Source organism: Nuphar pumila, chromosome 2, assembly GCF_984573655.1.
Source record: "Nuphar pumila chromosome 2, dmNupPumi1.hap1.1, whole genome shotgun sequence".
NCBI lineage: Eukaryota > Viridiplantae > Streptophyta > Magnoliopsida > Nymphaeales > Nymphaeaceae > Nuphar > Nuphar pumila.
The window spans coordinates 80,903,687-80,920,498 of NC_143250.1; the positions used below are offsets into that span (position 1 = coordinate 80,903,687).

The following is a 16,812-nucleotide window of genomic DNA, read 5'->3' on the forward strand; positions in this document are numbered from 1 at the left end:
AGGTACTGAGGCGTACGCCTCTCACAACACTGGTTTAACATGCTTTTTAAGATAAATTGAATCTCTTTAAAGAAATAATTTCCCATCTTGTTACCATCAACTACTTCAAACATAGTTACCAATGTAAGTGGATATGATCAGCAATGTGCGCAGCGCGAAGCAAGAAGCCGGTGTTTAAGAAATGGCTTAATATGTTATGCATGAAATGAGTAGGAAGCATAAGAAAAACAAGCAAGAACAAAATCAAATAGGAAACTACATTTTAAAAAATGTAAATAAAGCACGTCTTTTTATTTAATGCATCTTTTAAGCTTTTTTATCAAAAATATCCATCATATATATGAAGTATTGTACTGAGAAAACATACATTATAAAAATGAAGTATGATTCTTCTAACATAAAAAGTGCATTTTCATTATCAAGGAAGTTCAATTTTGTGCCTGCCCCAGGTTGCCCAAGTGGTTAGGGTGGTTCTCGGAAAGACGGTGGAACCATACCATGATACCAGTGGGTGTCCTTTGCAGGCTAGAACATGCACTCAGGAGTGACTCGTTCCTTGGCAGACTACTCATCATCACAGAAAAATAATGCTCAATTTTATATTGAAAGAAGCAAGCTTTTGATTATTTAGAAGTGAGCTTCTCATAATCCAAAGCGGCTCCAAGATTAAGCTTCCAGTAACTATTATTTTCAAGACTAAAGAATATATTAAGTAGACCTTTGCAGATATTGCGTAAAAGCATAGTGAGAGCTTTTGTAGCAGGTGCTTCAGTGAGAAGATGGCAGTTGATCACATGGGCATTCACAAATGTCATTCAAAATACAGATCTGCATGAGCTTTATTCAATCAGACTACCAATATTTGATAGATTTGTCCTTTATATGAATTAAGCAAGCATTAACAGCATCATAGAAGAAGTTGGCAATGTTATTCGCCCACTGCATCAAATATGAAGTTAGGAACACCATATTTGATGTTGTATATGCATCTCATTGTTCATCATCTATAAGTTAATAAAAGCAGTTCAGGCCAAAGTTGCCCATCCTCTTGAGATTTGAATTTCAGAAAGAATGAAAGGATCAAAGGACCTTCAATTCTTCTATGGCATTTATCAGCCTACTAAGAAAGGTTAATTCGTGAATGCTTTTCCTTTAGTAAAAATGTTGGAGTTTATGAAAATGGTCATGATTTACTTTATGCAACACAATAGTAAATAATCCTATAAAAAGATAATAATAAATAATAATTATCCTATAAATAACCTTATAAAAAGATATGGTTTTACCTTTATCATGCTGATAGAATTGATCTGCTTTTTCTTCTTTTTCAATTCTATCAGCATAAAGATAAAACCATATCACTTTGACCAAATGACAGTACAAATATTGGAGCAGTTACTAACTTCCATAAGAAAAATAAACCCAAAAGATCACTAGCTAGGACTCACCAGCTAGCATGTTCTATAGCATCTTCTGCTGCAGCATCCAACATCTCAACCATTGAAGGGTGTACAAAAACAGTCTCCAGTGGTATACCTTCAGGATATCTGGACTAAATCAGAGTGCATAAACAACATTAAATTTTGTCCAAAAAAACAAAAAAGACTGCATATGTCAATAACATACAGATATGTCCTTGACACCTTTGAGTACCTGTAAATACTGCTTAGGCTGGGGAACTGAAAGTTTGTGAAGCACATCATAACTTATATATGAATTCTAGAATACACGAGAAACAGAGTGTTAGGGTTGCCAATGCACCTAAATACAAAGATCTGAAACAAAGTTGCAGACAAACACTGCTTGAGTAATCAATGTTGTATTATTCTTCGATATGCAAAATTAGTAAGCACTCTATGATTAAACCAAAGGTTTGTGATGTTACCAATGAATGTTATAACTCCGAACTATCAAATATGATCCATACATGAATGATATATTGATATCCAAACACCTCTGCCTTACAAACGTTGAACAAACTTCACCAACACAAAATTCATGATCCAAACATCACCAACACAGAATCTATGGGCTAGGGAAGTTAGTATGGCTTATGCAGGTCCTTGTGTTTCTCATCCCCGTCACATTCATCTTGAACAATCTTCTTCTGTTTCCTTGATGAGTAAAAAGATCAGTGACTGTATTCAACAAGAAAATATTGACGCCTAGCCAAACTGTGAGACTCAAAGGGCAAAAGAAAAGTAAATGACGAGACATCAAACCAAAGTTAAAATCACAGCACCTTAAGTCCTCTATAGATTTCATGAGATGGAAAATCAAAGTCCAGGGGGGAAAAAATGTGTTGTAACATTCCCACAAATGTGTATAAGATAATAAGAGTAAGTTTGAAAGGCGTAATAATCCTTTATCCCAATATTCAACCAGGCTCAAGCAAGCCATCATTACCAGATGATAATTCTCTGAATAAAAAGGAGATTTAGGAGAAAAAAGTTTGCGTTTTTGCTTCTCTTTGTTGCAAAAATACTGTGATTGCCCAATGAGATGAAAGTAGATGATGTAATATAAAAAATGCACAATTACAAACTGCACAAGGAAAACAAAAAGTCGGATCTGTCTGAGTCTATAGATGGACTTCTTCAACTTGCATATGACTCCATCTCTTCTAGCTTAGACGAACCTAGCTAGGAGGTAGGCATATGTACACTTCATTTTAAAGATCCCCATGCAAGAAAGCATTTTTGCAGCGAGTTGACATAATAGACAAGATTTTTAGGTGACAGAGGGAATTTTAATTGAGATTAACTTGGCCATGAGAGGAAATGTCTCGGTAATCAATACCATGCATTTGTGTACATATTTTGGCCACTAATTTAGCTTTATAACTTTCAATTAATCCATCAAGCTTAAACTTGAGGGTATACACCCATTTACAATCAACTACCTTCTTTCCAAAAGAAAGAGTCATAATATCACAAGTTTGATTCTTATCGAGTGCCTCCATCTCTACAATCGTAGCATTTCTGTATCGTCGAACTTTTATGGCATCTTCCACATTCTTGAGAATTGGGAAAAAATCACAATTGGCAATAAAGGCTCTAAAGGATTGAGACAATGATTTGTAAGGAAAAAAATTGCACATGATATAAGACCTACACATTCACTTTCCCTTTCAAATGGCAATCGGTAACTCAAGATTATTTATTTGTTGTAATGAATTTTTTATTGTTCTTTTTCTTGTGCATCGGTTACTTGAGTTTGAATCTTTCTCTAGCATGGACATAGAAGGCATCACTGTGCTCTTTTCTCTTCTAGAATAGGTCTTGATGACCTCTGGCTTATCCCTGACCTTTTGAATGGTGGCATGAGCAGGACAATAAATGGAGCCGCTTGACAAACAAGGTATAGAAAACTCATCTTAAATATGAATCTGTCTTCAAAGAAGGTCATATCATAGATATAATCCTCTTCCTTGTAGTTGGGTCATAACACTAGCACTCCTTGGAAAATATCCAAGGAAGATGCACTACCTAGCTTTAGGATCCAGCTTATCTTATTAGGAATGTGGATATAGCAAGTAGACCCAAATACAAAAGGTGCCTGAGGATATAAGATTTGGTTCAGTAACTTCCTTCAAAAAATATCAGAAGACATACGATGTTATGGGAAAGATTAGAAAGTGCAAGCAAGGGGGAGCTAGTGTCACGAAATGGCACAGATGCCGAAACACAAGAAATACTAGAGAATAACAACAATTTTATCAAACATAACTGAAATCCAAATGCATTCTCATAATGCATTTGGCTAGATACAATAAACCATACATAGCCATGAGGAAAAAAACAAGACATAAAAAATTAAATATTTTATTAATGAGAAATATTCACAAATATACAAGTTAACCTAACTACAACACTCATGTACACAATACACTATATACATCCATCCTCTCTCACCTATACACACACACACTCTCTTTATATAAGAGAGTGAGAGAGAAAAAAAGAGGACTAACCTAACAGCTAGTTGGACCTCCAACTAGCCGTTAGGCATAGTCCTAACGGCTAGCTGGCCAAAACAGTTTGACCAAAATAAAAAATATACAAAAATACAAATATTAGACATTAAATAATGACAAACTAGAAAACAAAATACAAATGAAAATTCCTATTCCACCCCTATAAGTATACATTGAGCATACTTATTCTAAATACTTAATAGGTATACCAAGGATATACCTAAAATACAAAAAAAAATACAAAGAATTACAAATACTAAGGAATCACTGATAAGTATACTTAAGTATGCCTCAGTAAATACAACACAAAGATACATTTATCTTAACACCCCCCAACCCTCAAACTTACAATGAGTAACCAAAAGTTTGCAACTTATGGAAGGGTCTTCAAATGCTTGAATAAACATCAAGATGAGATCATGAACAACCTTAACCATCATTAAGAGATTTCATTCATGGCGCCTGAGCTTAATCTAAGTTCCTGCAACATGAAGCATCAACTACAACAAAAGGATTATGACACTAAAAGAATATATATATATATATATATATATATATATATATATATATATATATACATATGGAGAGGGTGGTCAAAGCAAACCAAAAACACATGAAAATACAATATATAGGAAATAAACTAGACATTAAGTAACAAGAAAATTATTTTAAAACAGTTATTTTAAAAAAAATTAAAAAGTAGTAACTATTCAAAGTTCAAACAAGACAATAGCCATTAAGATAGATACGAGGAACTTACCTCAAAAACAAATTTAAGAAATCTAAATTAGATAATCATAACTACAAAATCAGCATATTTTTCCAGAAAGCATAAATATTAATCATAAGAGGATTTGACCAACAAAGTCCAAAAGTCAATCACATATTAAGCATAAACTAACAATCATGCATAAATAATAGCCCAATGGCTTATATAAACATTTCAAATGAAGGTACAAATCATCAATTCTACTAAGCACACAACATGCATATAAAATGTAAAAGCTCAAAGGAGCTCACAGCAAAAGATGAATTAAGTAATTTCATACAAAATGCAAGCAAGATAACCAACATGAAACAAATCCCCTCAAATTATATATCCAGCATGCAATTAAAGCAAATTTAATGTGAACTAGGGAAAAAGCCCACACATCCCACAAAGGGCACAAATACAAGAACCACTAAGGGCCAAAGAGAGCACAAGAACACAGTTGAAAACTAAAAAATTTATTAATGTTCAAATGCATAAAGAATGCATAAAAAGATAAAGAATAATCATTTTCCATATAAGGACAAAAGAACAGCGGGATACATGAAGAGTTTAAAAATCCCACATACAACAAATTTTAATATCATAAGAGAAGATTTTCGCAAATACCAACAATAGTTTGGTCACCACAAACAATCACCTCATCGACCTCCAACTCAACAACATCAAAATCCGAGTGTATCAACACATAGGACAAGATATCAAAAACCAATGTCTGCAATAACCATACCAGTGACCATGCACTGGCAATACTGACTATCTAAATGGACAATAAACGTCATCTACAACTACAAGAGGTGCACATGCCTTGCCTCACAAATGGTTGTAAAACCGTAAACAACAAAATCAGTTAAAACGGGTGCAATAACTCACATGGTTGTAAAACTGATAAACAAGATCCCTTATTCAAAGAAAAAACACTTAAATAAGAGGGAAGAGTGGAGAAACAAGAGGTAAAAATATTGTAACGAAAAACAAACTAATGTCAACAAAAAAACGCAAAAAGATTTGAAAAATAATATTCAAATCAAGACAAGAACAATAAATGAGATTTAATCCATAAGGACCAACATGGACATAAGTAAATAATTGTTTAGCCATCACAGATAAAGATCAATATAAGCATCCAACATAATAACAAGGGTCAAATAAGCAAATGAGTGATACAATACACTCAAAGAACCAGAGATTAAAACAAGTATCAGTTGGAGCCAAACCGAGGGTCAACACAACACTCATAAACTGACAATATAAATTGACAAAAACGAGGAGCACACAACTCACCCCCAACACCAAACATCTCTCGCTTTACAATAACAAGGTGCACACAACTCACCTCAAAAGGCCAAAAGGAAGAGATGATGCATCAAAGAAAAAGTTGTGATGGACTAAACCAAAACCAAAAGAAGGCAACAAGAGAACCTCGGAAAGTATTTTACAAAAAAGAGGTTATAAACAAGAGCTAATTTGAAAAACACAATTTTCAAATCAAAATCAAAGGGAGTTTAAAACCTCTAATGAATAAGGTGCAAACATATGCAAAACAGAATGATAAGCATATCACCTAAATCCTCATGAGAGGCTACAAACAAGATATTCATAAGTCTAAAAAAAAACCTTATGCAATGAAAGACAATGCACGAGGAAAATACACAAGATTGGAATAATTACAATGCCACTAGGGCAAAATACAAAAGCCACACAAGGGCAATAGAATACACACTTAAAAATATTAGTTTTATTAATTCTCACAAATGCACAAACAATGCATAAAGAAAAACATATTATAATATCCAAAAAACACATGCACCACAATATGATCCTATAGATCTAATGCATGTTAAGATACAAGCAAAAGTGCCTAAATCCTCATACTAAATACAAATTCAACCATGATAAGAATATGATTTTTCATAAGAAAACATGTCATGCATTAAGAAAGCATGTTTTAATATTAAAATCTCATGATATCACTAAGTACTATAAAGTAGTCACGTATGAAAATATTCATATGCATATACAAAGCTTGAACAAAACCTCATAACATCATACATTATCAACTAAGATCACTAAAGACATCACCCACAAAAGATAATTTAGGAGTATGCATACATAAAAAATCCACACTTTTCTAAAAAATACTGAAAAATACTCAAGCTCACAAAGAATTAGCCTCGAGCTTCTCAATGAAAATGCATGATTTTGAAGTCACACACAGAAGACATGCTTTGACACATATAATAACGAGGTACTTGAAATAGACATCTAAGTGGCACAAAAGCAATAAGAAATACATGTTCAAGGATGCTAAATCACTCAAGTACATATTAAATAAAAAGAGTTCAAAACATCAAAACTAGAAACACACAAATGTATATCTCACAAAATCATTTCAAAAAACAAATAAATGTTGTGAATCATATCAAAATATTTAATAAAATTTTAAATCAGCACCAATATGAATGCAATTAAATCCAAGAAAAGAGCAATACTTAAACAAGTTTGAAAATGAAACATTTAAACCTTTTAAAAAATAACACCCAAGAAGACATATATCAAAACGATTTCAAAGAGTTCAAACATTTGCTTATTGACAAGCATAAAACAAGAAGGTTCCAAAGAGATCTTTAAAAAATAACAAACAAACAAAAATTCGAAGATATGATAAATAAGTGTTTTATCATGCATAAGGCATGAGATAGACAATACAAGCAAAATTAATCATATATATAAAGATTTAATATACATACTGGATCAAGACATCCCTTGAATTCAAGTCATACATCAATCACAACTCCTTCACGAAGAACGAACTCGAACCAAAGAATCTCAAAATCCAAAGAAACAAGATACCGAAAAAAAATTTCTTGGCTCTGATACCATGTCACAAAATGGCACGGAAGCCAAAACACAAGAAATACTAAAGAATAGCAATTTTATCAAACATAAATGAAATCCAAATGCATTCTCAAACTGCATTTGGCTAGATACAATAAACCATATATAGCCATAAGGAAAAACAAGACATAAAAAATTAAATAATGAGAAATAATCACAAATATACAAGTTAACCTAACCAAGGTTGTCTGAATCATACCGTATCGTACGATACGGTATAATACGTATCTTAACTACAAAGAAAAATGATATGATACACACTCGTATCGAGATATGAGTGTGTATTGTATTGTATCTGTATTGTACGATACAGGTGTGGCGCACTTAAAAAGGTCCAAAAAATAATTTTTTTTCACTTTTGGATTTTAAAGACCTCTTGAGGGTCAACTCCCTCATTTGTGTAGAGGACATTAGAAAGGTATCCACGCACCCTAGGGCTCGTGAGAGCAATTTAGGGGCCGATCCGTAAGCAAGGTAGAGGGCTTTTGGGATTTTATCAAGTAAAAGTGCATTTTAACTATTTTTCTATTAAAGGAAGTGGGTTAAGATAAAAAAAAAATCATATTCTTGGATTCTTATTGAGATTTTTTAGAGAAAATAGCATCAAATGATCTGGCATGGCAATGGGGAACTCGAATAATGAGTAAAAAACGGTCGAAAATCGAGTGTAACTATTGTCATATTCTTATTTCGAGTGGTATCTCTCAGTTGAAGCATCATTTAGCTGGGACACATCTAGATGTTGCAACCTGCATGTCAAGGACTCTAGATGTCGTGAAATGAAAATTTCAACAATTACTTAATAATTTAAGAAAAAAAAGACAAGAAAAATATATGAGTACAGCAGAAATGGGGTATGTGCAGCCCCGTGAGGACGAAGATGAGTTGATCCTACAACCCCTAATGTAACATCAGAAGTAGGAAGTTCTGCAGTGAATGAAAAATATATGGTTGGTGCTAGTAGTAGTGTCACGGGCACAAAAAGAAGAAGAGTATAAATAAAGGAGTTCTTCCAGAGGAGATATATTTAGAGGCTCTATTAAGAGGCTTTTATCTACTAAGATTGCCCCTAGGGCGCAACCTGACATTTGTACTGTTATGACTCCTCAGCATTTAATCGAGCAGGTGAATGTCACAGTTGAGAGATGGTTTTATGATACCTGCATTCCTTTCAATGCGGCAAATTCCTTTCATTTTCAGGTCATGACAGATGTCATAACCAGTATTGGGCCCGGATACAAGATGCTTTCATATAATGCTTTGAGAGGAAAGATTTTAGAAGATAATGTGAATGTAGTGAAGGCTTATTGTGATGAGACAAAGCAGTCATGAAGAGAGACTGAGTGTAGTATCATGGCAGATGGGTGGACAAACAGAAAGTCAAAGACTTTGGTAAAATTCTTTACTTATTGCCCCAAAGGAACCATGTTTTTAAAATCAATTGATTTGTCTGATACGCCCAAGACAGTTGATGTATTATTAAAGGTTTTTTAACAGGTTGTGGAATAGGTTCAACCTTAAAACATTGTACAGTTCATTACAGATAATGCAGCGAATTATAAGGCAGCAGGTAAAGAACTGACACAAATTTATGGGTCATCATTTTGGACCCCGTGTACTACCCATTGCATAGACCTCATGCTTGAAGACATTGGTAGCATGGATAAGATACGACATGCAGTTGAATGCTACAAAGAAATTACAAAATTTATTTATAATCATGCATGGGTTTTGAACTTAACAAGGAAGTATACTAATGGTGTTAAGTTGATTTCTAGCGCAGTTACTAGATTTGCTATGAATTTTTTGATAGTGCAGAGTCTTGTAAAGAATATAAGTGTACTTAAAAAAATGTTTTCTTCATATGAGTGGAATGCATATCCCCATTAAAAAAAAGAAAGCCAAGAGAAATTGTACATATAGCATTTAGAAGTGAATTTTAGGATTCATGTGGTAAGTTGTAGAGAATAAGTATACCTTTGGTGAAGGTGGTTTCAATGGTTGACAGCGAACACAGACCAGCTTTAGGTTATCTCTATGAGAACATGGATAAAGAAAAAGAGATCTTTAAAGCTAATTTAAATGGAAAGAAAAAATTATATTTGCCTATATGGAACATCATTGATCATAGGTGGACTGGGCAACTTCATCAACCTCTTCATATTGCAGTGTATTATTTAAATCTTGCATTTAGATACTCTCCTACATTTAAGATGAACAAAGAAGTCAACAAAGGTCTCTTGGATTGCATTAAAAGGTTGAACCCTGATTATAGAATTCAAGATCAGATTCATAAGGAAATGAAAATTTACGATAATGCATTGTATGATATTGGGAAACCTGCAGCAATGCAAAATCGTACCACGATACCCCTAGTAATTTATTTGTCTATTTCAATTTTAATTTCATATTGTTATTTAGTTATAATGTTTTGTATGATTGTATGATTTGTATCAGTTATTGTCTTATTGATTTCTTATTTTCTTGTTTTTTTAGACGTGGTGGACTAGGTTTAGAAGTGATGTTTCAAACCTACGAGCTTTTGTTATTCGCATCCTAAGCTATGTCACATGGACTCGGCTAGGGAGGCGCCGCACCCGAGTCGACACGCCCCGACACGGGTGCGGACACGGGTGCGGCTTCGGACTCGGCCCAGACTCAGTCAACGCCGAGTCGGACTCGGTCAAAGAGTCGAGGCCGAGTCCGTCCACATTTTGGACTCGGTCAACTTTGACCGAGTCCAAAAATGTCCATTTTTAAGACGAAAAACAAAAAAAATCATTTTTTATATAACTTTTTTTAAAATATATATATAACCAGACTGCAATGCAGTTGCCCAGTCACAGACTGTGCACAGTCTGTGCAACTGCACAGTCTATGCAACTGCAGTCCACTTGATTGGGGATGTGTGATCTTTAAGGGGAAGCGTGATTCCTCCAACAAAGGGTGAGCTGCCTACTAGAAAGTTGCTTCTCAGTGTTCAGGACCAATACTTTGAAATATCTTTCAATTTATCAATTTAAAGGAATATAAATACAATACAACCAGGATTTAGCCAGAGCAAAGATAACTGAAACATGAATGTGCCCTCTTCCTGTAAGATGTATATTTTCATATGCAAGTCATATTTTCTCTACTGAAAAACTTGATATTTTTATATATTCATGTACTGATAAGTGACAATGAAATTGCTAATAAATTTTTTCTGTTGCTATGTTATTGCTTATATATATATATATATATATATATATATATATATATATATATAGCCAAGTCCCCGTGTCCAAAATTTTTAAAATTGCGCCGCACCCGTGTCGCACCCGCACCCATGTGACATAAATCCTAAGTCAAACATGCAGTGCAAGTGGATGTAAAAGAAATTAGAGCGTCTTTGAGCAGATTCATACAATGTAACAACCCCAACTCATACCCCTTGAAAATGCAGAATTTTTTTTTTAGTTGCGAAAATCCTCCTAGAGACTTGGGGTCCTTACAGTTCCAATTTCAGCTGGATAACCACACACCACAAATGAACTTACATTTATCATCCATAACCAAACAACCAAACTCTTTATTAATGAATCAATAACAGTCTCATACTCAAGTCAAAAGTGGAGTAACTACAGGAAATAAAAAGAACTAAAAGAAACAAAAAGTAGAGTCACTCTATCCATAAGTGAAGCAATCTGAAGCAAATGTGGCCCTCGTATCCCTTCAGAAGCAAGTTGATTTTACTGATCACCTGCGACTGCGAAAAACCATAAAAGTAGGGTGTCAATTTGAAGGTTGAATTTTAAAAAGAGACCAGTAAGAACTAGTTTTGACAAAAAGACTCAATCCAAGATTTTGAAAAAGATTGTTGCTTTGAAAAGCACTTGGTGATCATGATGGAGATTTTGCAAAAAAAAATGAAATCTTCACGATTTTGGACAAACCCCTATAAGTAGTCCTATCACTCCTCTGAATGATCTCAGGATTGTCCCTTATCCTAAATGAAAAAAGAAGGAAACTAATGAAAAATTGAGAATTGATGAAAGTTAATGATAAAAGATTTTGTTTGGTTCTGCCTGCATACAAAATGTTTGAAATAAAGACAAGTTTTCAAAAGATGCCCCAGTGTAACAGGGAAAAAGGATATTGAAGAATGCTTTCTAAAAATAACAAGACAACGAGCTTCTTGATTGATTCGGGAGGCATTCTGAAAGAAGTCACTCCTCACAAAAAAACATTTTGCAAAAAGAAAAAAGAAGCAAAGAACATGGCGCCAAGCTACAAGAAAAATTAAAAATTTTACTGATGCATTGAAGAAAAGAGTGACAAATCAAGGAAAGAAACGAGATTACATCGTCCATTTAAATCGACAAAAAGCAAAATGAAAAATGAGAATGCACTAGCATTGTCAGTTTCGTGAATGATCAGGGAAAGGCTTGGTCAGGACGGTTGGTTGGTTCTCTTCTTCATCTTCAACAAGGAAATTCTTGTCAATGCAGTCTTGAACGATATTTTTGAAGATGAAGCAGTGGTCAGTGTCATGTCCTACTGCCCGATGAAATTTGCAGAACTGATTCATGAATCTTCCCATGATCGTGGGAGGGTCTGTGGCTCTTGGGAGTTTTACTAATCCCTTGGTCAGCATGTATTCAAGGACTTCTTCGAGCGGCTGCTCTAAGGGAGTAAACTTGCGGTCGCTACCCCAACCGTCATGCTTTATCTTTTCTTTTTGTTTAAAGTTGGACTGAACCGGCTTGTTGTTCTGTTTGGAAGACTTCTCCCCCTGAGCTACATGGTTGTTCTTGCTACTTTTGTTGTTATTGTTGTCGGAGTTGACGGAGAAGGTGAAATTTGTCTTTTTCTTTGAATATTGAATGTTCTTGACGAGAGTGATGCCTTCGTAGACTCCGTTCTCCATCCCCATTTCGATCCACTCAGCTCGTTCAGTAAGCTCAATGAAAGACTTGGAAGGCGAAATAAAAATAAGGCTTCTGAGAGGCTGCGAAAAGTTGTTCAGGATAATCTGGAGCGCGTGCTCCTCTGAGATAGGAGTCCTCATCTTGTTGCAGGTGCTCCTCCACCTGCGGATAAATTCTCGGGCTTTCTCATCGTCTTTTTGCTTCAGGTTGAAGAGGTGATTGATGGTAGGTAGAGCCTCAGTGTTGAACAAGAAACGTTCGATAAACAGGTTGACCACCTTGTCAAATTCTCGCAGTTTAATGGGGTTGATGTGCTCGGCGTACCATTTTGCCGCTGTGCCTTCTAGACTGTACGGAAAGCATATAAATAGGGCCTTGTTGTCTCTTTTGAACTGACTGCACTCTGCAAAGAACATGGCCAAATGGGCCTTGGGATTACCAGTCCCATCATACTTAATGAATTTACGAGGAAGGTCTCCCAGGCTGTCATCCCCTTCGAGGCCATCATAGAAATCTTTGCTGGTGTAAACTCTCTTGCCCTTATCCCGAGCCTGTAAATCTTTGACTATGCGGGTCATCTCTTTCAATTGCAGTTAGATCGGATCTTCCATCGGGATCTGAGACATGGGTTTGTTCACTGACTCAGGCTTCTCAACGATTTTCTTAGACTGATGTAGAGGGTTCTGAAAAAATGCAGGCTGCTCTTCCTCTGAGTCTTCTCCTGCTGAATCTGTCTTTTCGGAAGTGTTGTCTTGCTGAATTTTCTTTTGGCTAATTGTGACATGCTTCTTTACGGGCTTTCCCTTGGTTCTGCTTTTGGAAGACACCGTCCTTGGACTTGCCCCAACCTGTTCTGATATCATTTTTGCCATCATTTTCTGAAACAAACTGTACATGGCTGGATCGACGTCGTCTTTCACTTTTTGACCATGTCCCCTGGATGATCTGGGAGAATTCATTTCTTCTGCACTGTTGTATTGTGGTGGAACTGTCTTCTTCCCAGAGCTTGTCTGAACCATGCCCCAATGCCAATGTTTTCTCTGCAGGATAACGAAATGGTTTAGATTAAAAAAAATTCTGAAAGAAAAAGACATGATGAAGGAAATATTTGAGAATCAAGCTGACAATTTGGAAAAGATATCCCATTAACAGAGATCAGACCATCACGGAAGTCGTGACAATTGCGTTATCACTCCCATAAAGGAAGTAAACAACTAAAAATACGCATTGTTACCCAGGCGGGGTTGTCAACCATGACGAAAGAATGAGTAAAAAAATAGAAGATTTGGGCAGACAGTTTCCCACGGCAATGATATGAGAAAAGTAAGGTGAAGAGATCTAAAAATAGATAACAGGATTGAAATATAGGGATTAAAATTCAGAAAAAAAGGAAAGAAAAATACACGCTTTTTTAGAAAAATAGCAAGCAAGATCAAAATAAGAAAATTCGAGATCAAGAAGAAAGAAAGAAATGAAAGAAAATCACCTAGTTTTGGAAAACAGATGAGAATTTAAAAAGAATTTTCATAGTTTTTTTAAAAAAATGATATGAAAAAATAAAGAAAGAAGAAAATACACACCTGGATTTTGAAAATATGGAGGAAATTTTGAAAGAAATATTCAGGGTTTTGAGAAAAATTATTATGAAAAATGTAAAGAAATATAAGAAATAAACAAGCATCATAGAATCATAACAAAGTTGTACAAACAAGGAAGCGCGAACAGCACTCCCTAAAAGCTGACTCTAAATGCATAAGTTTTGAAATGGTTGTAGGACCCCGATCCTAACTTTAAGGTTTAGATCATCTGAATCCAATCAAGATATGTTGATATATTGAAGTCGAAGCTCGAAGTACATGGCATAAAAATATCTTCGGCTTTAAGGTAATGGTTTTCCAACATCCTTGAGCGTCTGCCGATATACTTTGGACTATAGCCCTTAGTACGTGGTAGAGGGGTTTTTAGCCAAAATAAGTGGCTCAGTTGTGAGGTTTTCTCCCGAACTATGGTTCATGGAGAAAGCCCAGCAACGTGAAGACCGGGACAATATAGGTGAGGAATGTTTTGAAAAAAATGATCAAGTATGCAAGAAATGAGATGGCTCTAATGCAAAGGCCTAAAGAAATAGAATTTTGAAAATCATTGAGAAGCATACACTTGCATACAATGTTGGCATTCAATCCCTAGATTGAGGAGGGTTGTATTAGACCTAAGTCTAAGTGAGACTGAATAAAATCTCCTCAATTGATCCTACCAAACCATGCTTAAGCCTATATACATCAAATGTCAGCTGGATCAGAGTCTAGGCGCTTAAGTTTGTAAGAAATGAAGCTGACATTTTAAAGAATAATGACTTAGACAAATTTAAACAAGGCAAAGGTATTGATTCAATCAGACGAAGATGAGTCCCATCACGGTCGCCAATTCTATGATCGTTGCAAAAAAATTTATTTCTTTTTAGAGAAAGAAAAACTCTCGCAATGTCCACTTGACCTTTTGAAAAAGATTTTAAAAAATAACTCGCCTTCATTTTTTAAAATGCGGAAAAATTGAGAGACAGGGATCGCTCGTTAGTACAAGGTTCAACCGTTTCTGACGCCTTTACCAAGGGTAATTAAACCAAGAATCGAATTTGTGCATTTGCTTTGTTCAAATTTGGCTAAGAGATTATTCTAAGTCCTAAATGCACATAGAATCATGTCTGTGCTATGATTTTAACTTTGAAAATACGATGCATGCTTTGGAAATCATTTTGTTTTTTTTAAATACTTAGAAAGTATTTCAGAATTGCGTTCCAAGTGAATTTCGAAATTGATTTGAAAAATATTTAGAAAAAATCCTTGGAAATATCGTGATTTTGAAAGGTCAATACTTGCAAAATTATCTTGAAGAATCATTGAGATTGATTTGAAATGATTTTGAAATTGATTCAAAAATTCCTTTGAAAAACATTTGGAAAATATTTGAAATGATTCCAAAATTAATTCAAAATTATTTTGAAATTTTATTTGAAAATTGAATTGAAATGATTTCAAAATTAATTCGAAATTGCTTTGAAAATTAAATTGAAAAGATTTCGAAATTAATTCGAAATTACTTCAAAATATTGGGAAAATATCTTGAAATTGAAAATATTTTGGAAATTTCAAATTTTTGAAAATACTTGGGAAATGTTGTGAAATTGAAATTGATTTAGCCAATTAAATAAGATCAAATCTCATAGCTCTAATGGCTTTTGAAAAGAAGTAGAAATTATAAAATGTAAATTAAATCAAACAAAGGAGAAGAAGAGGATTACCTTACACCAAATGGGGAAGGAGAGGAGAAGCTCCAAGAATGGCGCCAACTCCAAGGAGAGAGGAAAGAGAAGAGCAGAAAGAGAGAATTCCCAATTTTCAAGGGACCTCTCTCAATTTCTCATGTTATTCAAGTTATAGAAATAGACCATCCTCGGTGGTCTATTTATAGCTTGAAGTTAGGGCATTTTAGGCATGGAAAATTAGAAAATATCTCCCAAGGGTTGGCGCCAAACCCATGTGGGTATTTCCATTTTTTCCAAATGGGCAAAGTTGTCATTTTACCAAAATTTCAACACATGGCACGCCTTTGCAAGTGGGTGCCCATGTGGGTCTTTTCTAAGTTTCATAAATGGGTAAAATGGGCATTTGATTAAAACCTTGACATATGGCATCACTTTGCAAGTGATGCCCATGTGTGTTTTTAAAAGTAAAAGGGGGTTTTTAAAAGTAGATTTAAAAACAAATTTGGTTTGATTTTGAAAATGCCAAGTGGTGACCCTCTTTAAAAATGTATTTTTCTTTCTTTTTTATTTTAAAACTGAGATGAAAGGTTTAAAAATATAAGTGAAATAAAAGGTGAGAAATAATAGGGGAATTTGAAAATAAAGGATTTCAATTGGATTTAAGATTCAATTTTGATTTTCGATATCCAAATTGAGTTAAAATCGGATCCAGATTGAATTTTGAGGAATTTTGCAAAAAATTTGAATTTGGATTTGAAATTCAAAGATTATTTTTGAAATTGGGATAAAAAATGGATTTTGAATTTGAATTTGAAATCCAAGAATTGATTTTGAATTTAGATTTGAATCCATTTTGATATTTTGAAATCCAGATTAAATTATGAATTGGATCCAGGGTATTTTTCAAAAGATTTTTACAAAATGATGGATTTGAATTTGAAATTCGAGAATTGATTTTGAAATTAGGATAAAAGTTGAATTTTGAAAAGGATCTGGA

General features: G+C 34.4%; 1 protein-coding gene across 1 annotated transcript in view; it reads right to left on the reverse strand.

Moving 5' to 3' along the window:
* Nucleotides 1-16,812, reverse strand: part of LOC149845826 (E3 UFM1-protein ligase 1 homolog) — a 154,426-nt gene that overhangs the window by 110,168 nt on the left and 27,446 nt on the right. Inside the window, exons 5-6 of the mRNA XM_089996038.1 lie at nucleotides 1,654-1,719; nucleotides 1,449-1,552 (exon numbers count right to left, since the gene is read on the reverse strand). Of these exons, the coding sequence (XP_089852164.1) occupies nucleotides 1,449-1,552; nucleotides 1,654-1,719 (170 nt within the window). The remainder of the gene's footprint in view (nucleotides 1-1,448; nucleotides 1,553-1,653; nucleotides 1,720-16,812) is intronic.